At 31.3% G+C, this 26,320-nt stretch overlaps 1 protein-coding gene and 1 long non-coding RNA gene across 2 annotated transcripts; one reads left to right on the top strand and one right to left on the bottom strand.

Annotated features, from left to right (window-relative positions):
* Nucleotides 1–15,923: 15,923 nt before the first annotated feature.
* LOC126747945 (uncharacterized) lies at nt 15,924–17,727 on the bottom strand. Its single transcript, XM_050456923.1, has 6 exons — nt 17,514–17,727; nt 17,284–17,454; nt 17,061–17,222; nt 16,532–16,705; nt 16,256–16,473; nt 15,924–16,201 (listed from the first exon to the last, which is right to left on the bottom strand). The coding sequence occupies exons 1-6, from the start codon at nt 17,725–17,727 to the stop codon at nt 16,010–16,012; spliced, it is 1,131 nt and encodes a 376-aa protein (XP_050312880.1). The 3' UTR covers nt 15,924–16,009.
* A 1,772-nt stretch (nt 17,728–19,499) lies between these two features.
* LOC126747857 (uncharacterized) lies at nt 19,500–20,314 on the top strand. Its single transcript, XR_007664448.1, has 2 exons — nt 19,500–19,904; nt 20,162–20,314. It is a non-coding gene; the product is annotated as an uncharacterized LOC126747857 (long non-coding RNA).
* The last annotated feature ends 6,006 nt before the right edge of the window (nt 20,315–26,320 follow it).

Below are 26,320 nucleotides of genomic sequence, written 5' to 3'. Positions count from 1 at the left end.
TTGCTGTTCTTTTCCGTTCTATGTACAGATTAAAAAGGGAGGGGGGAGAGCCCCCTCATGCGCTTTTATAACTCACAATTGCCAACCAAATAAAACTAAATATTCCTATAAAAATAACCATCCCCCCTTATGAGATAATTATTTATATATTTTTTTTTTTTTTTAGTACTAACAAAAAGCTTATTCTAAAAAATTATATAATTCCAATAAAAAAAAAACAATTTATAATTTCTAAAAGAAAGTAAAGTTTACATCATTAATTTAATAACATCATAAATTTAATAACATCCTAAATTTAATAACAAACACATACATTTATACAAAATATACAATGAGCAAAAATTATTAAGAACAACGTTCTAAATTTATGTAACTAGTCGGATACCTTATTATTACTTCTTAAAAAATATGGTTCTCTGAAAAATTTTGTTTTATATTTACTATCATTTTCATTATTAGATATATCTGACACAGGTTCTTTTTTTATAATAAGGTGTTGTCTAGTTCTTCTAAAACAATTACCAAATTTATCTTTAATTAGATATGACCTGGGCTCCTTACATTTATCCATAATAACACCATTTTCCCATTCATTATTTTTTCTAAACATTACATGCTGATTCACCTTCCCACCTGTCAAGTTTTTTGAATTTTTATCACGGTAAAATTTTTGTTTTGTCCTTCTTTTAATTTTCTTTTCTTTTAATTCTTTAAAATCTACAAGTCCAGGACTAAGCGTAGAATCCACAATAGGCAAATTGTCCTTTAGTCTGCGATTGAATAACATTTGAGCTGGTGACAAACCCAGATCAGGAATTGGAGTATTTCTGTATTTTAAAAGATAATAATCAATGTCATTCAGATTACCCCTATTTTCATAAAAACATTTTTTTAACATTTTCTTACAAATATTTACAGACTTTTCAGCTAAACCATTGCTTTTAGGGTAATTCGGGCTAGAATTAATTAAAACTATATTACATTCACTTAAAAAATTTTGAAAACTTGACGAGTTAAAAGGGTTATTGTCGGATACTATAAAATTAGGAAAACCATATATGGAAAAAATTTGTTTCAAATTTTTTATTATGTCATCAGCTGACTTATTCTTAATTTTTTTTAGTTCTATCCAGCTAGAAAAATAATCCATTATTGACAAAAACAAATATCCCTTAAATTCCAAAATATCCATAGCAATTTTTTCCCAAGGTCTTTCTGGCATTTCATGTTGCAATAAGGGTAGTTTTGAATTATTATTACGAAACTTTAGACATGTTTGACAATTCAAAACATACCTGCCTATGTCATTACTTATATTTGGCCAATAAATAGTCTCCCTTGCCCTAGCTCTACATTTATTAATGCCTAAATGTCCCTCATAAAGTTTTTTTAACATTAAAGTTCTAAGATTTTTTGGTATGACAACCCTGTCCCCATAAAAAATTAAATTATTTTCTTCAGACAACTCATTTCTTATTTGATAAAATAGCTTTAGTTCATTGCACATTTTTTTGATATTTTTAGGACAGTTGCTGTGAATAAAAGATTTTAATGAAATTAAAACATTATCATTTTTCATTTCTGATTCTAACTGAGACATTTTTCTCTCACTCATATATATTTTCTTTTGAATATCATGAACAAGAAAGTTATTTTGTGGGTCATCTTTTACAGGGTGTTTCAAAAAAGCTCGTGAAAGCAAATCTGCAATAAACATTTGTTTACCCGGCAAATAAGAAACTATTAATTGGTATTTCATTAGCCTTAAAAGCATTCTTTGTAGTCTACTTGAGACCTTATTTATGTCTTTTTTAAAAATGCTAACAAGGGGTTTATGATCAGTATGAACATGTACATTTTCTTTGCCATAGATATAATAATTAAATTTTTCTGCTGCAAATAAAATTGCATCCAGTTCTCTCTCAATACAAGCCCATCTTTTTTCAGTATCGGTTAATGCTCTGCTGACAAAAGCTATAGGTTGACCATTTTGTAATAAACATGCACCCATACCCTCTTGACTTGAGTCACACTGAATGACTAAGGGTTGATTTACATCATAGTGCTTTAAACATGGTGGAGAAGTTAATAATTTTTTAATTGTTTTTACACTTTCTGTGTGACTTTTCTCCCAGTTCCAAAGAACATTATTACAAGTTAAATTTCTTAAAGGCGCTGTTATTTGAGAGAGATTAGGGATAAATTTACCCAAATATTTTATCAACCCTAAAAATCTCAAAAGCTCTTTTTTATTTTTGGAATTTTCTAATTTTAAAATTGCTTCTATTCTATCTTTATCGATTTCAGTTCCCTTTCCTGAAACTTTAAAGCCTAGAATTTTAACTTCAGATTTTTTAAACTGAAATTTATCTTTATTAAAAGTAATATTATGTTTTTTAGCCATTTTTAAAACTTCCTCTAAAATTATGTCATGTTCGAGCTCATTCTCCGCAGAAATTATAAGGTCGTCTATATAAATTTTATTGCCAATTATTCCCCCAAAAACAGTTGTATTTTTCCTCTGAAAAACCTCCGCAGCTGTGTTAATGCCAAAGGGTAGTCTTAAAAACCTGTATCTTCCCAAAGGGGTCGCAAATGTTGTTAATTTTAATGATGATTCATCTAATTTTATTTGATAAAAAGAATCTTTTAAATCTAAAACTGAAAAATATCTTTTATTTGTCAAATCGACCAAAATTTCATCAATTGACGGAATAGGATGGTGTTCTCTTCGTATATAAAGATTTAACTTTGACGGATCTAAACAAATTCTTAATTTTTTGTTTGGTTTTTCAGTAACAACAATATTATTAACCCAGTCTGTTGGTTCAGTTTGTTTAAAAATTACCCCCTCTTTTTCTAATTTATCTAATGTTTTTTGAAACTCTGGCATTATAGCTTTAGGAATTCTTCTTGCAGGAAAAACACAAGGTTTCACGTCATCTTTTAAGGAAAATTTATAAGGTTCCCCTGGAAAAGTGCCAAGCCCCTCAAAAATACATTTATACTTTTTTATGACATGCTCTTTTGAAGAAAATTTTATATTTTCACAATTTTTTTTTAAACTATCAATTGTTTTAATTAAGTTTAAGTGTAAACAAGACTCCAATCCTAATATAGGTTTGCCCTCAGCTCTTACAACCAAAAATTTAATAAGGTATTTCTTACCACGCACTATACAATTTAACTTTGTAGATCCCATGACATCAATCCTGGCGCCACCATATGCTGTAATGTTGACATTGGTGGGATTGAGCTGGACGTTTGGTGCTAGTTTCTGTAGAGTCTTGGCAGGCAGGACGTTGCATTGTGCTCCCGTGTCCACCTTAAAAAGCACATCAACATTACTTATCGAAATTTTTTCTATGATTTCATTTTTATTTTTTTGCTCACTGTACTTTTTGCTTTCAGAGTTTATTGATTGCAATTGCAAGCAATCCAAAAAAAATTCATCATCCGAGGAATTTGAGCACCCAGAAAAATCTAAATTATTTATTTTTTTCTTTCTAAAATGGCTATCATTTCTTTGTTTATTTTTATCTAAATATTTATTAGCAAGACAACAAGACTCAAAGTGGTTTGGTTTTTTACAAAATGTACAAAATCTTCCAAAAGCTGGACACTGACCATAAGCATGTTTTGTTTGACATTTACCACACATTTTAAATTTATTATTTTTTTGAAAGCTGTAAGAAATTTTGGTATTATTATTATTATCATTATACTTATTCTTAAAAGCGTTTCTTGAATTTGTATTATTAAAACCCTTAAAATTAAAACTGTTACTCCCCTGGTTATTTCTGCGTGCTCCTATAGCGTCCAATGCACTCGTGGAAGGCTCTGCTTTCCCCATGTCCTCCATTTGTTTTTTGTCCTGGTCGTAGATCTTACACTTCGCCTCCAACTTCTCCAGAGTGAGCTTCTCCGTTTCAAATAGCTGCTCACGTAAGGACTGGTACTGCATGCCCAGGATTACCATGTCCCTGACCATTTCATCACTTTCACTGTACTCACATGAGGATACCAGGGTCTTCAGCTCGGTGATGTAGGAACTTATGGACTGGTCGGGCTTCTGCTTACATGTAAGAAATCTGTATCTTTCATACACTATGTTCTTCTTCGGCTCACAGTATGCAGTGAATTTCTTCTTCACATCCTCCAGTTTGGCCTTTTCCATCTTTATGTTTAGGGTGTTGAAAATTTCGACACCATTTTCTCCTACCAGATTCAGAAAGATTGCCACTTTGACCCCTTCTGCAGCCTCGTTTTTTTCAATCGCCATCAGGTAGAGCTCGAATTTTTGCCACCATCTTGCCCAATTTCTTGCAACATTGCCGGTAAAGAAATCCATGACAGGTGGTGCTCTCAGAAAATCCATTATCATCCAGTTTTGTACTGCCTCTCTGTGGGTTTTGTCTCTCGAAATACACACCTGACACCATGTAACGTTTAGTTTTCTTAATATTTTATACGTTTTTTAGGAATTTCGAGGGAAATTAAAATCACCTGTTTTTCAGTCTTCAGTGTTTATATTGGTCTTGCTGTTCTTTTCCGTTCTATGTACAGATTAAAAAGGGAGGGGGGAGAGCCCCCTCATGCGCTTTTATAACTCACAATTGCCAACCAAATAAAACTAAATATTCCTATAAAAATAACTATTTACATTAAGCAAGGTTTACATTAAAAACTAAAGGCGAACATGTATGAAGTTATAAGTTACAATAAATGGTGGAGGCGCTAGAAAACCTTTTACTTTACATTTACAATAACTAAACTATAAGCAAAAAAAATATAAAGATCGCGTTCTCCTATTTCCACTCTTTCATACAAGAAAAACTATAACGGCAATAAATAAATTCAATGTATAAGTATATCCCCATGAAATTTTATCCTTCCACAGGGATAACGTCTTACGACAAATGCTTTTACTACATTCCAGAAATCTAATAAAGTTACATTAAAGCAGAAATATTGGACATACACTTTTAGTAAAAGGGACAGGGGTGACATTAGAAGCTAAACTTACAATGGATGTGTCATTCTGTTATTTATATCATGTAGAAAATGTACATTAAGAGCGAAAATCTCTGGTCTGTCATATATGATATCTTTTATTTGTTTCATTAATAATAAGTTGTCTTCTTATATTATGATTATTGAAAAAATTGTATTTTAGATAGTTTTTCTAACATTTTCGACTACAAATTTTATTGCAGTTTTCTGGAAAATACACCCTTTTGGTGTCCAAATACAAAATATGTGTTTCGGGTCTGGTTAGCTTATTACTGAACTAATTATTTAATTAAGAAAATAAAATAAAAATAAATTAATTATTACGTAGTTTATGATTAATTAAATTAAAGAAAGAAAGGAAACTTAAAGCAAAGTTAAAAAAAATGAATGGGAGAGAGCGAAACAATATGAAATAATGTTTTTCAGCAATAAAAAGCTGAAAATTATTTTAGATTAAATGGCTTCCTCAGGTGTTTAATTTCTTGCTACACTAGACATTTTATTTCCATAAAGCCAATATCCTCTAGAATTCCATCTGGAGAAGTTGCTAAAAATGGATTTCTTAATTTTAACTAATGCAGTAAGGCGAAGGTACAACTTTAAGTACCCCAGTCTGTCTCGTGCCAAGTTTTTCCCCCCGGGTGGAAACCTTGAGCAGGAATATTCACCTGATCTGTCTCCCGTCGACAAGTTTGTGAACGTCCAGGCATTTCATGACAGCCGTCGAGATGGCAAATGCAGTGGCCTACGTGACCAGTATCGGACACTAGGTCGACAAAATAGCTCAGTATTGTTTACAATGTCGGGAGAGGAGCACGCAGGCTCTTCAAAAAAGCGGGTTAGAGTGGAAAGTGATTACGATACTAGTTATTGCGGATTGGATGGTGGTGAAGTTCGCCAAATTAAGACATTGTTTAAAAACGATGATATATTTGCCACTGACAGTGAAGAGGAGCCGTTTATGGATAGCGGGAGTGAATATCTACCAAGCGAAGTTGACACGGACGAGCAGGAGAGCGGCGAAAGTGAGCTAAATGAAATAAGCTTCGACGATAGAAATGGGCCAGATGTTGTAATTAATGACAATAATTTTGACGCGGACGTAACAGACTATAGAGACCTGATTATTACTTGGACAAAACACGATTTTGTTCCAAAATTACATGCATTTGATGATAGTAATAGTGGAGTGAAAAACGAACACCTGACAGAAGGTACACCGGAGATTGAATTTTTCTTAGATCTCTTCGCTGAAGATATTGCTCAGTATATAGTAGTAGAAAGTAATAGATATGTAATACAAAAAAATGAGAAGAATTGGAAACAATTGGAAACAACAAAGCGTCTGAGACCTGCAATACCTGCAATAAAAAGGTTAGTGATGATGATGAGGCGCTTTTATGTGAAAAGTGCTATGTTTGGAAGCACAGGATATGTGCATCTATTCACAGAAAGCCTATACACAGATCAGCAAGCTAAAAGAACCTTGGTATTGCGAACCCTGCATAGAAGCTGAAAAAAGTAAACAAAAAAAGCAGAATCAACAAGCTAAAAATTATACATTGGCAGATATTATGGCCAAGTTAAATGAAATGGACAATAAGTATAATAGTCTGTTTCTAAAATATGAAGAGCAGGTGAAAGTAAATGCAAATTTACAAAAAGAATTGGCTGATATTAAAAACCAATTAAATAAAAAGGAACAACAGGAACTGGACAAAAACATTATTATTCAAGGAGTACCATATGAGGAAAATGAAGACATGCAAGTCTTAGTCACCAAAATAGGAGAGACATTGGACGTAGCTATAGAAAAAAACACTTTTATAGCATACCGGTTGGGAAAGGAACCTACCAAAAGTTCTCCTATTAAAGTTTGTTTTGAGAATTTAAAAACAAAAGAGGGCCTTTTTAAATCAAAAAAGAGATATCAGCTAAACTCAAAGGATTTAGGATATAGAAACCACCACAAAATATATATGAACCATGACTTAACAAAAGAAAATATCAAGCTATTTACAGCTGCTAGGGCATTTAAAAAGCAGCATGAATATAAATACCTATGGATTAGCAATGGTACGATATTTCTAAGAAAGAATGACACATCGAAAGTCATACTTGTTCACTCCGAAAAGGAATTGGAAAACTAATAAGGCCTCAAACGAAAATAAAGGTAGTGTATATGAATATTCAAAGCATTCGAAATAAAATCGATGAAATTAAATGTGACCTGATCAACAATCCCTGTGATATTCTAGCTTTCTCAGAAACTTGGATAAATGAAAATGAGACATTTTTTTATGATTTAAACAACTACACCGCTATACATTCATGCAGAGATGGCAGAGGGGGCGGAGCAACAGTGTATATAAAAAACACATTAAAGTGTCGTGAAGTGGAAAAGTCAAAACCGAATGAAAGTGTTAACTGGGTTTGTGTATGTGTTGGCGAGTCTAATTTAAAGGTTAGTGTAATATATAAGTCACCCTCTTATAATAACTTAGAGTTCCTAAAAGATTTAGAGAAAATTTTAATAAAGTATCCCAAAAAGCATGTTATTGTTGGTGATATTAATATTGACTTGTTAAAAAGTTCTGCATTGGTCACTAATTATAAAAATTTGTTAATTGAAAATAATTTTAAAATAAATAATGAAATTATGTATGAAAACGCTACAAGAGTCGCAGAGCGAAGTCATACTATTATAGATCATGTTTTGTCAGAGGGCAGCTCGAATTTAATCGAAAACCTAAATGTTAGTTCTTGTTCTTTTTCTGATCATAAGAAATTGTTATTTTATATAAATTATGCCACCAAAGAATATAAACCAAAGATAAAATATATGATTAGCAGCATTGATTATAAAAAATTTGTGTATAAATTTAAACAAAATATTCAAAATGTAAGCATATCATCATTTCAGGAACTGACCGATTTGATCCAGAAATCAAAAAATGAAGCTCAACGCATTAAATCACTTAGGATAAGAGAAAATAATACATGGATCAATGAGGAGGTGCTAGAAATGATGAAAAAACGCGACTTTATATACAAACGAAAAATAAAAAACCCTGGTAGTGCGTTATATGATCAAGAATTTCGTACAATTAAAAACAAAATAACAAATAAAATAAAAGCATTAAAAAATCAGTATTTTCGCAAAGAATGGGAACATGCAGGCGGCAGTCAAAAAAAACAGTGGCAATTTATAAACAAGTTTTTTAAAAATAAATCAAACACTACTCAAATAAATTCTCTTACCTTAAATGGAACAATTATAAAAGAAAAAAAAGATATTGTTAATTGTTTAAACAAACATTTTTCCCAAGTCGGAGAGAGTATTGTTAATAAACTTGTAAACCAGACTCAACATATTGATGACGAAAATATATTTGATGAAGTTAACTGTGAAAGTATGTTGAATGTTTCACCAACAAATTGTGATGAGGTTTGTGAAATCATCATGGGATTAAGGCGGAATTGTTCTCCAGGCGAGGATGGCATAACAGTGTTGGACATAATTAATTTAAAAGATTATGTTATAAATATAATAGCGAAACTAATAAATAATGTCTTTAACACTGGTGTGTATCCCAATGAATTAAAAAAAAATAAAATTACTCCCATATTTAAATCTGGCGATAAGGATCAAATGAATAACTATAGACCCATTACTGTTGTTAATACTTTATCAAAAATAATAGAAAAAATTATTAAAAAAAGAGTAATGTCTTTTGTACATAAAAATACATTGCTGGATAGTCATCAGTATGGTTTTATTCAAAATAGCAGTACTCTTTCGGCAACATTTGACTTTATTAGTTGTATTTCAAAGTCCCTAGATAGCAAAAAAATTGTAGTTGTGGTATTCATTGATTTACAGAAAGCCTTTGATGTAGTAAGTTTTGATATTTTATTAAAAAAGCTTAGGCTCATGGGATTTGGAAAACTCTTTTTGAAACTGATTCAAACCTACTTACAAGATAGAAGTCAATATGTTTACTGGGAGGGAGTAGCTAGTGAATTGTTTTCGAATAAATATGGAGTGCCTCAAGGCTCTGTATTGGGACCCCTATTATATCTTTTATACGTATTAAGTCTAAACTTTGCCAGGTTACGTGCTCGATATTTTACTTTTGCAGATGATACGGCCCTTGTATATGAAGGTGAAAATGAAGAGGAGTTAGCGCAATTTATCAATGCTGATCTGAGCTTGTACTTTAAATGGCTAGTTTACAACAGGTTAAAAATAAATGTCGACAAAACCAAATATATGCTGTTTAAACAAAAAAACAAACAAGTAAATAATATTCAACTAAACATAAATGGAATTAGCCTAGAGAAAGTTGCCTCCATTAAATATCTTGGTTTAAATATTGATCAAGCATTGACTTGGCAAACTCACATAAACAAAATTACATCCAAAATAAATTCTATGATACCCTGTATATATAAAAGCCGAAGCTACCTAACAAATAATACAAAAATGAATATCTATAATGCTTTCTTTTTGTCCCACTTTAGATATTTGATGCCTATATGGGGAACATGTTCTAAAACAAAATTTGACAATATCCAAATTTTACAAAATAAGGTCCTTAAAATATTGTTTCAATATAATATACTTACAAATACAGATTTTCTATATAGGGAGCTTAAAGTTTTTAAATTGAATCAGTTAATGGAGTTCGAAAAATGTAAACTCATATATAAAATTATAAACAAAAAAATTAAATGCAATATAAATTTTACATTCTCAAACGACGTTCATAGACGCAATACCAGAGGTCAATTAAATTTATATATTAGTTACAATAGAACAATGATTGGAATGAATAGCCCAATGTATTCTGCATCTAAAGCATTTAATAGGCTACCTAATGATTTAAGAAATATTCAAATATTTAAAACATTTGTTACAAAACTCAACGAATATTTTTCTAATTAATCAGTCAAGTTGTAAAATTAGTATAAATTAGTTATGTAATGAGATACCTTATTTATAATTTACTTTACATTATAATTAATTAATATAACCTACCTATGATTATTGTGTACACTAGTTTCATATGTGAATTTTTGTATTAATCTCGAGGCCAGAGCTACAAGCACTGTTTAGAGACTTATTATAAATAGAATAATATGTATATTATTGAGTAATATAAAATTGTTTTCAAAAAAAAAAATTAAACTTGGGAGAATTTTTTACTTTTATTGCATTAACTATGCTAATGTCTAGAAATAATAAATTGGAAGTGAAAGAATATTGGTCAGTAGACCAACTACTATACACCCCTGTTTTTGTAAGTACATAGCAAGGGACAGATATTTACAAATCCTTAAAAATCTCCATTTTGCAAATAATGAGGAGGCAGATAATAATAACCGTCTGCACAAAGTCCAGTATGTACTAGAAGAAATCAAGCGGAGATTTAAATCACAATTCGATCCATTCCAAAACTTGGTGATCGATGAGAGTATGATATTGTTTAAGAGTAGGCTTAATTATATTTCAGGTCTCGACTTGTAAATATAATATGTAGTATCCCAGCGGAAGCGCAGGCCACACACTTTAAAGCACAAAAAATCGATAAAAACCTCGGTACCTATCCGTTGCCCGCTCGTCCCAATCATTCCTTTGCAGTGTGTCGGCCACGCCGTGTGTTATATTTTTACGTTCTTTGTCTCCCCGCATCGTCGTGAATTTTCGATTTTTTTTTTTGAGTGGCGTAGTGAAAATATGCCTAAAAGAAAGCGTAGCAGTAGTTGTGAAGTGGATATAAAGTTGGATAGGCTTAAGAGAAAGATTTTAAAGTTAGAAAAAAGCCGTCGTCATCGTTCAAGGCGTTCCCCATCGCCTGTTTCTAATAGCGATAGTTCGGTGCGGCGTTCTCTGTCTCCGCGTCCATCGACATCGACGGCAAAAACTTTTGGCTCAGGTAGTCCTTCTTTTTCGAGGGGTCGAAGGAACCGTTATGATAATCGCCGCCGCATACGGGTTCTTTCATCGTCATCGGATGAGGAATTGTTCGGTGGTAAGTTATAAAATATTATTTTGTTTTTTCAGTTGGTTTATATCGCAAATATCTACTTAAATATCCTTATTTTATATTGATCCTACTATGGTATAGTAGAGAGGATATATCGTATACATTTCCTACCATAAATGGTAGAGGACCCGATATTGATATTAGGTCTTTATATTATGTATACTTGCTTACATAAATGTAAGTTTAAATAACTTTCTTACCTACTTGTTTTAACCTACTTGTTTAAAGTAGAGGAGGGATGATGAGGATTAACCTTATGTTGCATATTGACCATCATCTTCTTTGTTGTTTAACAAGAAAGTTATATTCCCCCTCTGTTATTAATAATATTCCCTCTTTTCTTTTAGAAGAGGAGGAGCAGAGGGGAGAGGAGAGTGACCGAGAAAATATTGAGCCGCCCCTTGACGTAAATTTATTGGAGTTATTAGGTCCTAATATTGCTAATAATGATGTTGAGGGCTCTAGTATTCAAAAGGATTTGGCGAACAGATGGGAGGCCATTTTATGTAAGGGCTTGAATGCTGAAGATAGAAATAGCATTATCAGTGAATACCCCATACCCAAAAATTGTCAATCCCTTATTTCTCCAAAGATCAATAGAATAGTGTCTGCGGCTATTAATGAATTTAGTACTCGTAGGGACATTAAATTGGCGTTAGTTCAAACTCAGATGGGTGCAGCAGCATCAGCAGTAGGACTGGCCCTTTCTTTGCTTTTGAAGGATGGAAGGGAAGAAAACAAGCCCATAATAAAACAGCTAAGTGACGCTGGTCGACTTATGGCCGACTTATTTTACAACCAGTCTCAATATAGACGTGAGCTTCTTCTTTCTAATCTAAATAAAAATTTAAGAGAGACATTGGAAAAGTCTGAAATCTCCTCTTGGTTGTTTGGAGACAACTTGGAGGAAGAAATTAAAACTTCAAAAACTCTCCAAAGATCTAGTGAAGAGTTAAAACCAACTAGCTCGACTTCTAGAAAGATTTTGAGGCCTTTAAACTTGAGAGGTCTGCCCCGTGCCAACAGCGGATTTACTCGAGGCAGACAGGCATTCTACAATCCACAACCCAACCCGCGCCATCAACAGAGACCAACCTACAATCAACCGGACCGTCGACGCAACAGGAATTTTTTCCTTCATCGTCAGCAGGAGAAGAGTCGTCAAATATCTCCAAACAAACGCCGTTAAGGGTTAGTAAAGTAGCTAATAGGTTAAGCCAGTTTCTAACTGAATGGAAGGAAATAACTTCTGATAAAGTTGTTTTATCTTATGTATCAGGTTTAACCATACCTTTCTTACATAAGCCTTTTCAGAACTTTATACCAAGAGAGCCAATTTGGTCTCAGAGTGAAAAAATTGAAATTCAAAAATCAATTAAAAAATTGTTAAAGATTGGTGCTATTACTAAAACGGTTAAGTCTAAGGGTCAATTTATTTCCAACATTTTCTTGACGCCAAAAAGTGATGGATCTAAGAGGTTGATTTTAAATTTGAAATCTTTAAATGTGTTTGTAAAAAATAAACATTTTAAATTGGAGGACCATAAAACAGTTGCTCGACTTATAAAGCCAAATTGTTTTATGTCAACGATTGACCTTAAAGATGCATATTTTTTGGTGTCAGTAAGGAGATCACATAGAAAGTTCTTAAGGTTTATTTTTCTTGGTACTATTTATGAATTTAATTGTCTTCCTTTTGGATTAAGTTGTGCTCCTAGAGTTTTCACTAAACTATTGAAACCTGTGTTAGCTTATCTGAGAGCAAAAGGTTTAACATCTAACCTGTATTTAGATGATTTTTTACTAATAGGGGATTCTTTTCAGGCATGCCAACTTAATGTAAATGAGACAATAAAAATTCTGGAAAAATTAGGTTTTATAATAAATTTTGGTAAAAGCTGTATTGTTCCCAGACAGACGATTAAGTACCTTGGTTTTTTATATAATTCCGTAGACTTATCTATCTCTCTTCCAGTTGAGAAGCAACATAGACTTTTAAAATTAATAATTAAATTTCAAAAGAAAAAGTGCTGCTTTATTAGAGATTTTGCAAAATTTATAGGCACTTTGGTTTCTTGTTGTTCGGCTATACCCTACAGTTGGCTATACATTAAAAAATTTGAGAGAGAAAAACAGAAAGCCCTTCAAAAGAATTGCGATAATTATAATTCACGAATGTTTTTAATTTCAGAATTAACAGAAGATTTTTTATGGTGGCAATCTCACGTTTCATTTGCAGGTTCGTTAAAACCGCATATTTTTTGCATAGAGATTTTTTCCGATGCTTCAAATACAGGATGGGGAATATTCTGTAATGGACAGAGGACTCATGGGTATTGGACAGAGCAAGAAAGAAAGTTGCACATAAATTGCCTTGAATTATTAGCAGCATTCTTTGGTTTAAAATGTTATGCTAAAAATTTGTCTGATAGTTCTATTCTTTGTCGCATAGATAATACTACGGCTATAGCATGTATAAACCGTATGGGGAGTGTACAGTTTCCCACATTGAATAAGATTTCTGGAGATTTGTGGAAATGGTGTGAAAGGAGAAAATTATATGTGTTTGCTTCTTATATAAAATCCTCGGAGAATACAGTGGCTGATAAAGAGTCCAGGTCCTTAAAAGATGAGACAGAGTTTGAAATAAACAAAGTCATATTTCAAAAAATTGTTGAGGTTTTTGGTAAACCCCAAATTGATTTGTTTGCAAGTCGCAGCAATGCAAAGTGCGAATTATTTGTCTCATGGCGTAGGGATCCTGACAGTTTTGCAGTAGATGCTTTCACGTTAAATTGGAGCGAACTTAAATTTTATGCTTTTCCACCATTTTCTCAGATCTTAAGAGTTTTACAGAAAATTGTAACCGATCAAGCAGAAGGTATTTTGGTCGTTCCAAACTGGGTTACTCAGCCGTGGTATCCACAATTTAAATCTCTTTTAAAATTTGATCCTATTTATTTTCAACCTAATGAAAATTTTATTTCTTGTTTCTCTGATAGGAATCCTCACGACCTATGCAACCAAATTACCCTGGTTGCAGGGCTCTTATCCGCCAAGCCCTCCTAAGAAGGCAGGTCCCCAACGAGTCCTTAGATATTTGCATGGCGTCTGTGACTGATTCTACCTTGAAACAATATAATAGTGCCCTTAAGCTTTGGTGGAGTTACTGCGTAGAACAAAAATTAGATTTATTTTCAATTTCACAGATTAATGTTATAAAGTTTTTAACAATTCATTTTAATAAAGGTTGTTCCTATGGAACATTAAATTCCTACAGATCTGCTATAGGGCAAATAGCGGGTGAGGAGTTTCAAAGAGGTTTTCTGCTCAAAAGATTTTTTAAAGGAATTTACAATTTACGACCCAGTCAGCCAAAATATAATTCAATTTGGGATCCGTCAATTGTTTTAAATATAATTGAAAAATGGGATAGTGTAAAAATAAATTTAAAAGATTTAACATTTAAACTCACAATACTTTTACTTTTGTCCACGGGTCAACGTGTCCAAACTATAGCGAATATTGAGGTTTGCAATATACATAAGTCATCGGATGGTGTTACAATTAAAATTCCTAAAAGGTTAAAAACTTCGGGGAAAAATGTTGTACAGCCTAATGTAAAAATGTCATATTTTTCAAACAGACAACTCTGTGTTGCAAACACTATTAATATTTATTTAGAAAGAACACAGCAATTGAGAGGATCCCAAGCGAATAATTTACTTATTACATTTAAGAAACCTTATAGAAACGCTTCTACTCAATCTATATCTAGATGGGTTAAATGTATACTAAAACGTTGTGGAATCGATACAGATATTTTTACGGCCCATAGTACTAGGCATGCTGCTACATCAGCAGCAGCCTACAGGGGTGTAAGTATTGATACGATTAGGCGTTCAGCTGGCTGGTCAGAGAAATCTCAAGTTTTCGGCCAGTTTTATAATAGGCCTATTATAAAGAATAATTTTGCAACTAGTATTTTGGAAAGTAGATAAGTTTCGTTATAATTTTGAATATGTATGCTTAGATAAGATACATTAATGTGGATAGTTATATTTTTCTTTGAGTCTATTATATTTAGGTACGTTTCTTTTATATGTTTAGCTTATTTCTGTTATGTATTTACCTATTTCTTCTTAGTTGTGTTACCTTTGGTATTAGTGGATTAAAAATTATAATATATTATGTTATAAATAATATAAAAATTGTTGAATTTTGCTTTAAACATCTACATATTATATTTACAAGTCGAGACCTGAAATATAATTAGAAGATCAAACGAACTTACCTAAGTGATGTTCGATCTTAATTATATCCAGGTCTCGACGAAGTAAATACTTCCCACCCAACCCTAATTATTAATTAGTTTCTATACGTTTTAAAATACTGACTATATAAAGAATCTTTCCCCGTATTTACACAACAATTTTTATAGCTTTAAAAAGAATGATTGGGACGAGCGGGCAACGGATAGGTACCGAGGTTTTTATCGATTTTTTGTGCTTTAAAGTGTGTGGCCTGCGCTTCCGCTGGGATACTACATATTATATTTACTTCGTCGAGACCTGGATATAATTAAGATCGAACATCACTTAGGTAAGTTCGTTTGATCTTCTAATTTTAAGCAATACATAAAGACGAAACGTCATCGTTTCGGTATAAAGTTGTATGTTCTATGTGATTGCGAAAGTGGTATTGTGTTGGATTTCATTGTGTATATTGGCAAAGACACCTACGCTGAACAAGAAAATATAACTGGTCGCCACGGGAAATGTTGTGGCGATGCTTATGAAGTCGTATTTAAACAACGGACACTCGCTCTACACCGACAATTTTTATAGTAGTCCGATACTGTCCAACTACTTATTTGAAAGAATGACTAACTCCTGTGGAACCGTTAGATATAATAGGCTCTTTGCTAATTGTTTAATTTAATTTAATCAGCTCTTTGCAAATTGCTTCAAAATTTTACCGTAAACAATAGCCATACTGGCAGTGGTTTCAAAACTAACTTTGTTATGGCGACCCTTCCAATTAAATTGGTTCCCTACCTCATTAGTAAGTAGAAATTTCATAATACGTCTTGTTACGGCCTCAACCCCGGATCCTCCCAAAGCAGCTAATCGACGTACCTGGAAAACAAAGGAAAATAATATACTCTTATAAAAAAATAAGAGAATATTTACCATATATTGTTTGACGGTCGAGTCCTCTTTTATTAAATTTTCAAAACCTGAAAATTCATCCATGGACTTAAGAGGAAAAGATGGTAAATTTTCAGGGGCTATTAATTTTTCTAAAGCAATTTTTTTATTAAATCGTAATATTTCCTGCATGGTTAGAAGTATTTGTTCATTGGTCGTTTGAATTGAAGCCAGACTTGTTAAAACTGTGTGCTGAAAATCTGAAAAAAATTAAAATATAACTAATAAAGGCAAAAATTGATCCTTGTTTAAACATACCAACTGAATTCTGGTTTAATGTCTGTAATGTAGTTATGTCACGTGCATTTTGTTTCATACCAGATCCATGGCCTATTACAGAGTAACTTGCACGGCCAACGGAGTCACTGTTGTTCAAATTGCTTTGGATAGTTTCGACCATAATGGCAGTTTCGTCCAACGCGCTATCATGATCTTAGAAAAAATTATATTTTTAAAAAGACTAAATCATTTCGAATTTAAATAGTTATTTTCCTAAAGTGCACAAAGTGATACTTTTCTGCAATAGCAGTTAGACGAACGACGCGACGCCAGGAGTTCGAATAAGCTTTAAGTGCGGGAAAGACACTTAAGCGCAAGTATTAGGAACAATATTTTTCCTACGAGTGTTTTCGTAGAGAATGTGAGTAACATAAATATGATATTCATATTCTTGTATCAAAGTAAGTACTTTGCGCACGCAAGTAGAAAAAATATTGTATTTAACTTAATTTTTTAAAGAACATTTAAGTAGAGCTTGTAATATTAACCACCAATAATGAGAACCAACCTATTATGATGTCATTATTAAAGGCTTCATCGTAAAGGGTCATCGTTGAGGTGGAAGAACTTGATGGTGTAACAAGAACATTTGTTTGGTAGTCTGGCAATAAAGATTGGTTTTGGTTTATGCTAGACAAAACGATATTTCCAGTTTTTTTGTTTCGGTGTTCTAACGATAAAGAAAAAAAAACTCTGTGGTAAGGGAAATATAATATATTATTGAAACATACCCTTTTCTAAAATTTTTTGTCTTTTCTTTAGCGGTTCATTTTCTTCATCTGTGTCACTAGAGGATTCAGAAAGCTCGCTAACTGATTTTTTGCTTACACTAGAAAAATTTTCATTTTGCTCATATTCTTTTATAATAGTCTCAACTTGTTTATCAGCTAACTCAAAGTCGGCTAAAATAGGGAAAAAAAGATATATTTTATTTTATCAAACAATTGGTAGATATTCCTACCAGTTTTAAAATGAACCTTTAAAACCTTATATCGGGGCCAATTCTTTTTTGGAGGAGGGCAGTTTTTAATGAATTCATTCATGGGAATATTATGAGTTCCTAGAGGCCAGTAGCATTTGCTTTCATTTTTTATGAGCCATGTAAGAGGTACTACAGATAGCTCTTTTTTAAAGCTGCCAGATACAGCTTGGAATTCGACCACACCATAAAACATCTTTATGTTTTAATTATGTGCCTAGTCCCGAACCAAAAACAGTAAGAAAATGTATTATTAGACAAATAATGATAATAGCAAACTAATTTATAGAGTGATTTAAAGTAAAAAATGCAAATCCATTTTTATATGGCATTGCAAAACCTTTGCCATATATATCTGCAAGTGAAAATGTAACTGCTTTAAAGTCACTGAAATCTTTAAAGAAAAAAATATTTAATTCAAAAGAGGGCATAGGATAAGAATATAAGTTACTTAATCGAGTAGAACTCATTCCTTCAAGAATCACGACGTTTTCTGATACAATAATATTTTTTACTACACAAACCTTTTTTGATTTTATTAGAAAGTAGTTATCTGGCATATCAGTCGATATAATTAGTGATTTAAATATTATTTTTTTGCAGTTAAAAGATATTAGTGCACTATTAATATCAAAAGATTCATTGTAAATATGTAAATATTTTTTGTCTTTATCATTGCCCTTTTCAACTCTTTTATTTGATAACGACTTTTCCCTTTCAAGAATTCTGCGGTGAACTTGTTGCAATATATGTTTTTTAGAACGAATTTTTTTTTTTAGGGAACCTAGATAATTCTCAAATGGAAAGCAAGAATAATTTGAAAAACTACCAAAATTACGTACGTCATCGACTACATGTATGAGACTATGGACATTATAAACAACAAATTCATCAGTTAGTATATTTTCGGCTGTGCTTACAAATTCTTTTAAAAAAGAAAGAGCCTTATCCATATACTTAGAGCATAAATTATCATTTGACAAAATAAAAACAGCAACGTGTAATAACAAAAAATGATGAAATTGTTGTTTTTTTAACCCTTCGTGCAAAATAATTACGCCATGATAAAGCAAAAAGCTTTGAAACTCCGTAGCTTTCCAGCGTTTAATTTCTTTAAATGATCTGCACTTACGCACAAATTCTGAGGGTTGATAAGGCTTTATTGCTGAAATTATAGAATTTGTAGTATTTATAATTCTATATGAAAGCTTGTATGGTGGTTTTTCTTCAATATAGTAATTTAGCAATATTCTTTTCATTACTCCCAAAAATACCAAATGCATTGGGTCTAAAGGAAACTGGGTCACTAATTTAATATTCGTTGATAAAAGTGGTGAAATAGTCTTTATAAAAGGCTTATTAGAATCATAAAAATCGTTATCTGATATTTTTGAAACAATTTATTTAACCACAATAATACAATGTATAACGAGTTTTAACAATTTCTCCAATCAGTGTTTGAAAACACTGGCCCCGAGAATAACAAAACAGTAATTAATTATCTATAGTAAACAAATGTTGCAATGTTGCTTATAATTTTTTATACATAAATTAATTAACATTTTTTAAATCTTTTAATTTTTTAACAAAAAATCTATAGTTATTTATATCTTTTATACAATGAGGTAAACTATTAAATGTTTTAATTGCATCTGTAATTGGATTTCTTAAACCTATGTTAGTTCTTGTAGAAACTTGATAAACATTATTTAGTGATCTTGTTTGATGATTATGTACATTATGGTAAAACATAATATTTATGTTACTTTTTTGTCTGTTGTTTATAATTTTATATACAAGTTTACATTGTTCTATCTCCAATATCACTTTTAATTTGTTTAAACTTAAATTTGAATAAATTGTATTAGAACTTGTAAGCCAATCAAAATTAAACAAAATTTTCAAAATTTTATTTTGCAAAATTTGAGCCTTATTAAAATTAACTTCACCGCACATACCTGCCATACTGGCAAGAGGTACCTAAAATGTGTGAGAAAGAAGGCATTATAAATTTGAAATTTACTTTTTTCAGACAAATAATCTCTACTCCTATATAAGGCAGATAGCATTGGAACTGTTTTATCAAAAATTTTGTTTAAGTGTAGTGACCAATTTAAATTTTCATCTATTTGCAAACCTAAATATTTAATATTCGACACTTTTTCTAATATTACAGTATTAATATTAATATTTAGATTATTGCTGACTGACTTATTTTTTTGTTTGAATATCATGTATTTGGTTTTCTCAATGTTAATTTTTAATTTATTTGAAAACAGCCATTTAAGATAACATTTTAGGTCATTATTAATAAGTTGTGTTAAAGAAGTTTCATCTGTTCCAGCATATACCAGTACAGTGTCATCTGCAAAGGTAAAATATCTTGCTTTTAGCTTGGCTAACTTGAGATTCAGTACATAAAGAATATATAAGAGAGGTCCAAGAACGGATCCCTGTGGTACCCCGTAGGTGTTAGATAACCATTCACTAATAATATTGTCAAGCTTTACGTACTGTTTTCTGTCATACAAATATGTTTTAATTAAGCTGTACAATACATTTTTAAATCCCATTTTAAATAATTTGTCTAAAAGAATGTCTATGCTTACTACATCAAAGGCTTTTTTTAGGTCTATGAAGACAGCTATAACTATTTGTTGTTTATCTAATGCCATTGAAATACAGTCTACAAAATCCACAACCGCACCAAGTGTACTACTGTTCTTTATAAAGCCATATTGATATTTATCATTCAATAGATTGCAAGAGTTAATGAAAGATAACATTCTATTTTTTATTATTTTTTCAAGAATCTTGGAGAATACACTAACGACTGAAATGGGCCTGTAATTATTCATATATCTTTTATTACCTGACTTAAAAAGAGGTGTAATTTTACTTATTTTTAACTCTGATGGGAAAATCCCTTTTTGTATAGTGTTATTAATTAACCGTACCAAAACAGGTATTATGTATTCTCCAAGATTATGTATGTCCCTAACCGTAATATCGTCATATCCAGGTGCTGAGTTTATTTTTAGTTCTTTTAAAATTTCTGATATTTCCTCTTTATTAGTTAATGTTATAGAAATAGAACTATCATTGTAGACTTCATCGATAGAAAAAATCTCGTTTGATAGTTGAATCTCCGTTTCCAAATCTTTAACTATTGATTCACCGACCTGAGAAAAATATGTATTTAAATTATTTGCAATGTCAAGCTGAGAATTAATAATGTTATTTTCAATTATTAATTCATTAATTATTACTTTAGATTTTTTATTCTTTATTAAGCTGTTGATAAATGCTTATTGCTTTTTAACATTATCTCCAGCTAAATTCCATTGGGTTTGAAAATACCTATTTTTAAAAGCACGTATTTTATTATTAATTTTATTTTTTATGTTTTTAAATTCAGAGATAATAGTTAGGTTTTCGGGTTGGTTAATTTTCTTTTTGTATATTTTATTTTTTTTTTTGATAAGCTCAAGAAGTTATAATATTTATCCAGGTGTTATTTTTTCGTATTCTTAATTTTTTTGTATATTGAGATTTATTTTTACATTCATTAATTAAATTAATTAATTCTTGAAAAGTTGTTACGTTAATGCTTAATATTTTTTGTATAAATAAGCTTACAAATTTTTTATAATCTACAGATTTGACTTCATAATCTACTTTTGGTTTATAAAATTGCACAGGTGTTTTAATATCAAGCAATATAAGTTTGTGATCTGACATTGCATTTTCTTTAACATTAACTTTACAACTTAAATTACCACTATAATCGCTAAGAACATGGTCTATAAGAGATTTTGATAAACTGGTAACTCTAGTAGCGCATTCCTCATTTATCGAGTTATTAATTTTAAAATTGTTTAATGCTATTAAATCTTTGTACTCTTGGTTACTTGCGAAACATCAAGCAAATTAATATTCATATCTCCAACAACTAAATGATTTTTAGGGTGAGTACGCATAATAGATTCTAAATATCAAGAGACAAATCTGATTTTGGCCAGAAAATGTTATTCTATGGTTTTTACACTGTCCTACAATTGTACACCTTTCACAACCGAACTTACTAGTATGACCAAAAATACCTTTAAGATATGCCCTAGCAGGTGCATCACATGTGAAAAAAGCTATATCTAAGTTATATTGTTTGTTTTCCAAACTGAATCCTTTTAATTGAAGTTGTTTAAACTCATTAAAAAATGATTGTAAAAACTTTTCAATGGGATCTGGTTTTCCTGTTCCGCAAAAACAAGCCACAAGAAATGGATTATCTTCAATTAAATCTGGACATAGGCATAAAATTGGATAAAGCTCTATAGTACTACTTTTAAATAGAGGTAATCCATCTATATTAACTTGAAGTAAAATTTTTGTAACTGGATTTTTAAAACCATTAGCCATTTTAAGTATTAACTGATTTAAAATTCCCAAATAAAACATTTTTCCATTAGCTAAAATTTCGGCAACAGTTGCCCGTGGTGATTGTAATAATTTACGATAATCACTAGGAAGATCTTTTATAAGAGGTTTTAAGATGCATAAAAGTTGAGTAGTTGCAGTACTCGTAATATTATTTTGAAAAGCCCATTGGCTTAACGAGGAAACTACATTTTTACTACCATCATCATTTACGTTGTCCTCAGACGAGTCAGTGACAGAATCAAAATCAAAAGTTGATCCAGTTTCCAAGAATTCTAAATTATTTTCCTCATTCAAACTATTTTCATTAAATTTAGAACAGGATGCATTAGACTCTAGGCTAGGTGTAGTTATATTTTCACTGCAGTTTTTTGGCAATAATGGAATAGAAGGGATATTAGTTTCATTATCACTATTCGTGGGCAAACCTTGTTGCAATAACAAAGTTAATTTTGATTTAATTTTTCTTTGAATTTGACGTTTCGATAAAGTGCGGCATGTTAATTTTTTTTCTGCTTTAACCTAAAAAAAAAACCTAAAAAAATACTGCATCCAATAATAAATAAAGGCGGTTTCTTACTTAATATCTTTTTAAATGATATTTCAAAAAACAAGCCCTTTTAAAATTAATTTCAAAAAAATTTAAAACTACCAAGAAAATTAATTATTGTTTAATAATGCAATTGAGTTTAACATAATGAAAAATTTAGAGGTATATATAAGCAGCACCCGCAATAAAATCAATTCCGCTCTAACATAGCCAAAAAGTTATTATTATTATTATTATTATTATAAACCCTATGAGTGAATTTATTTTTTTTATAAAATATCAAAAAGCTTTACTAAATTTTGCAAAAAATAATATTTAGTTAATATTTTATGATATTTTATAAAATATTCAATTTTTCTGGAAGGAAGCAAAATTTGGATGCCTATACCTATATAAAAAACATTGTTTACAACATAAAATCCAATAGAAATATTATACAGGGTATCCCATTTAAAATAATATATTTTGATATGCCTGCCGACCAGATGAGACCCTGTAAATTCAAAAATAAGATCGAGATCACTTTTGTGTATTTTTTAGTCTTAGAATTAAATCTACTTTTCGCTCCCAAAATTTAGATTAAGAGATGTAAAATCTCTCTATTGACTAATTTTGGAATGCACTAATAATAACTTACCTTTATTGGCAAACGAAGAACTGCTAGTAGAAACACAATAATTGCACAAATAATACAAACTCCAGAAAATATAATATGAACAAAACACTCACCCTGTGTCGTGTCTTTGACGATTTGCTTACTTATAGTTATCATGCAATGCGTCAGCATCGTAAACATCCTTTTTACCCAAATTTTCTTAGACCAATCAAAGCGAAGGGTTTATGTTTGTAAAGCGTAGTGTTTTATATACGTATAAAAGACGTTTAATATTGTCGTTATTTAAACGCATTAAAAAAACGTTATTATAACAGTAATAATATAATACCCATGGTCATTTCGATACAATGCAAATAATTTCTACTAAAGTTTTGTTTTGTTTATATCTTTTTAGGCAAATATCTATTTTTTAAATTTTTTTCGACAATTTGTTATGCAATGGATGGTAAAAATTTTCTTTATTCCAATTTTCTAGAGTATCTGTGTTTAAAGCGTAGTTTTTTTTATTCGTCTAAAAGACGTTTAATTTGGTTGTTATTTAAACTGATGAAATAAGGTTATTTTTTAGTGTCTTTTATACATGTAAAAGACATTTAAATTGGCTGTTATTTAAACCAATAAAATAACGTTATTTTAACAGTATATAATATCCATGGTTATTCAGATAGGTTACAATGCAAATAAATACTCTTTCATTCGTTTGTTTACAAATTTTTAAGCAAATAAAATAATTTTTAGATTTTTTTAATATTCATTTAAAACTTATACAATTATTGCACTTAAAGAATGTTCAGCTTTGCAGGCAGCTTAGAGTTTAAAGTAGAATCGATAGGTAATATATATGAGTTAGCATTATTAACATCTTTATTAACACATTTTTTTCGTCGAACTTTATCTACATATTATTCAAACGCAATTTATAGTCACCAAAAAAGAAGAAACATAAGTACCAAGATAATATAATGAATTTCCTATTTTATAATAATGTTTATAGAATAAATAATATCTCAATTAATAAAATTCTTTAACGTTTAAAAAACATTTAAGATGATAGAAGAAATAAAGTTATAAAAATCTGTTATTAAAACCTTATAAAAATATTAAATTTTATTTTGGTGTGTATTCAACGCCCTTTTAACGTTAACTTATACCGTTTTATTTTACACCAAAATTCAACGGTTAAACTTTCAACCTAAAATGTCCTAAAACACAATTATCAACGTATGACACGTTGAAAAAATGTTAAATAAACGTGTATGTGTTTACTGGGTAATGAGGAGGCAGATAATAATAACCGTCTGCACAAAGTCCAGTATGTACTAGAACAAATCAAGCGGAGATTTAAATCACAATTCGATCCATTCCAAAACTTGGTGATCGATGAGAGTATGATATTGTTTAAGAGTAGGCTTAATTTTAAGCAATACATAAAGACGAAACGTCATCGTTTCGGTATAAAGTTGTATGTTCTATGTGATTGCGAAAGTGGTATTGTGTTGGATTTCATTGTGTATATTGGCAAAGACACCTACGCTGAATAAGAAAATATAACTGGTCTGGGCGCCACGGGAAATATTGTGGCGATGCTTATGAAGTCGTATTTAAACAACGGACACTCGCTCTACACCGACAACTTTTTAGTAGTCCGATACTGTCCAACTACTTATTTGAAAGAATGACTAACTCCTGTGGAACCCACCCTTCAAGAAGGGTGAGAACATACTGAGCCTCTCCAGACAACAACTGCGAAGGGTCGCAGGGCTACTTACAGGCCATGCACCCAGCAGGAAACACCTGCATACGCTAGGGAAATCAGTTACCTCGCTATGTAGGGGATGCAATGAGGAGGACGAAACAACTCTTCACATACTGTGCTTCTGTGAAGCATTTAATCAAACCAGGGCAACATTCCTGGGGGAAGAGAAACCCGCACCAGAGGGTATAAGAAATCTACCACTGGGCACAATCCTGGACTTCCTTGAAGCTACAGAATTGAACCTGTGGGACTAAACATATGGGACACAATAGGACTGCTTCTTAGCAGACTGCAGTGTAGGGAGCCACAAGGCACCACCCAGCGGTGGAGTTTTAGTGGGTATAGGACGAAACAGACTCGACACTGAGTCCCACACTACTGGGGGCGGCGCCGCGTAACCAGTGTTCATAAAGAATTTCTCCACCGACCCAAAAAAAAAAAAAAAAAAAAAAAAAAAACTTCTGTGGAACCGTTAGATATAATAGGCTCCATATGCCCAAAATTGACGAAAAACTAAAAAAGGGAGATGTTGCCTTCAGAAGTTCTGATATTTGTTTAGTTATGAAGTGGGAAGATACTAGGGTTGTAACCATGATCACCACTATGCACACAAAACAAAATGATAACTTTGGACAGGATCGACGGTGCCACAAACGAGAATGTCAAGAAACCAATGTGTGTTGTGGATTATAATAGTAAAATGGGTGCCGTGGATCGTTCGGATATGCTCATTAGCAGCACGGACAGCTTGCGTAAGTCTATCAAATGGTACAAGAAATTGTTTATTCACACCCTGGACATATGTGTACTCAATTCCCATGGAATGTTCTCTACAAAACATCCTATTAAATATCCACTTGCGAAGTTTCAACTGAACCTTGTACGTCAACTTCTGGAGAGGTATATGTTCTTTGGTTTCTATTGTACCTAATTTACTGGTGAATTATATTTATTTCAGATACGGACAAGTGAATAAACCCATACCCATGTCTGCTGAAACAAATTCAAGATTGTCTGAAAGGTACTTTCCAACCTTAGTCCAAAAGTGCTTCAAGAAGGTGCATTGTCTGTTCCCAGACAAAGCTAGGCCAAAAGAAGCGAAGGGTGTCTAGTTATATGTGTAAAGACTGCGATGTGGGATTATGCGTGGTTTCATGTTTCCAAGAATTTCACACTAAAGCCAAATTTTGAATATTTGAAATAAATTAGTTGTTTACTTTTGATACTATTTTAGTTTAAGTTGTTTTTAGTTTTAAGTTGGTTTTTGGGCAGACAATAAACATTATTTATTTATTTAGTTTTATTTTATTAAAAACTTATGCATTTACGTCAAACTAATAATTAATTTTTTTAATGAAAATACTAGGTGGCAGATATATATGACATCCGTCTATCCGGCATGCAAAAAAATGCCGTCCACGCGGCAAAAC

The sequence above is a fragment of the Anthonomus grandis genome, chromosome 20 (genome assembly GCF_022605725.1).
Source record: "Anthonomus grandis grandis chromosome 20, icAntGran1.3, whole genome shotgun sequence".
Classification (NCBI taxonomy): domain Eukaryota; kingdom Metazoa; phylum Arthropoda; class Insecta; order Coleoptera; family Curculionidae; genus Anthonomus; species Anthonomus grandis.
The sequence above is the reverse complement of the archived record's forward strand: the minus strand, read 5'-3'. Positions and strand labels throughout refer to the sequence as shown.

What these genes read in the sequence shown, in the direction of transcription:
- LOC126747945 (XM_050456923.1), bottom strand. Translation starts at nt 17,727, where the DNA reads ATGTTTTATGGTGTGGTCGAATTCCAAGCTGTATCTGGCAGCTTTAAA. An exon ending in ATTAAACCAGAATTCAGTTG is followed by an intron (nt 16,474 to 16,531) that starts GTATGTTTAAAC and finishes AATTTTTTTCAG; the next exon opens with ATTTTCAGCACACAGTTTTA. An exon ending in CGACCGTCAAACAATATATG is followed by an intron (nt 16,202 to 16,255) that starts GTAAATATTCTC and finishes TTTGTTTTCCAG; the next exon opens with GTACGTCGATTAGCTGCTTT.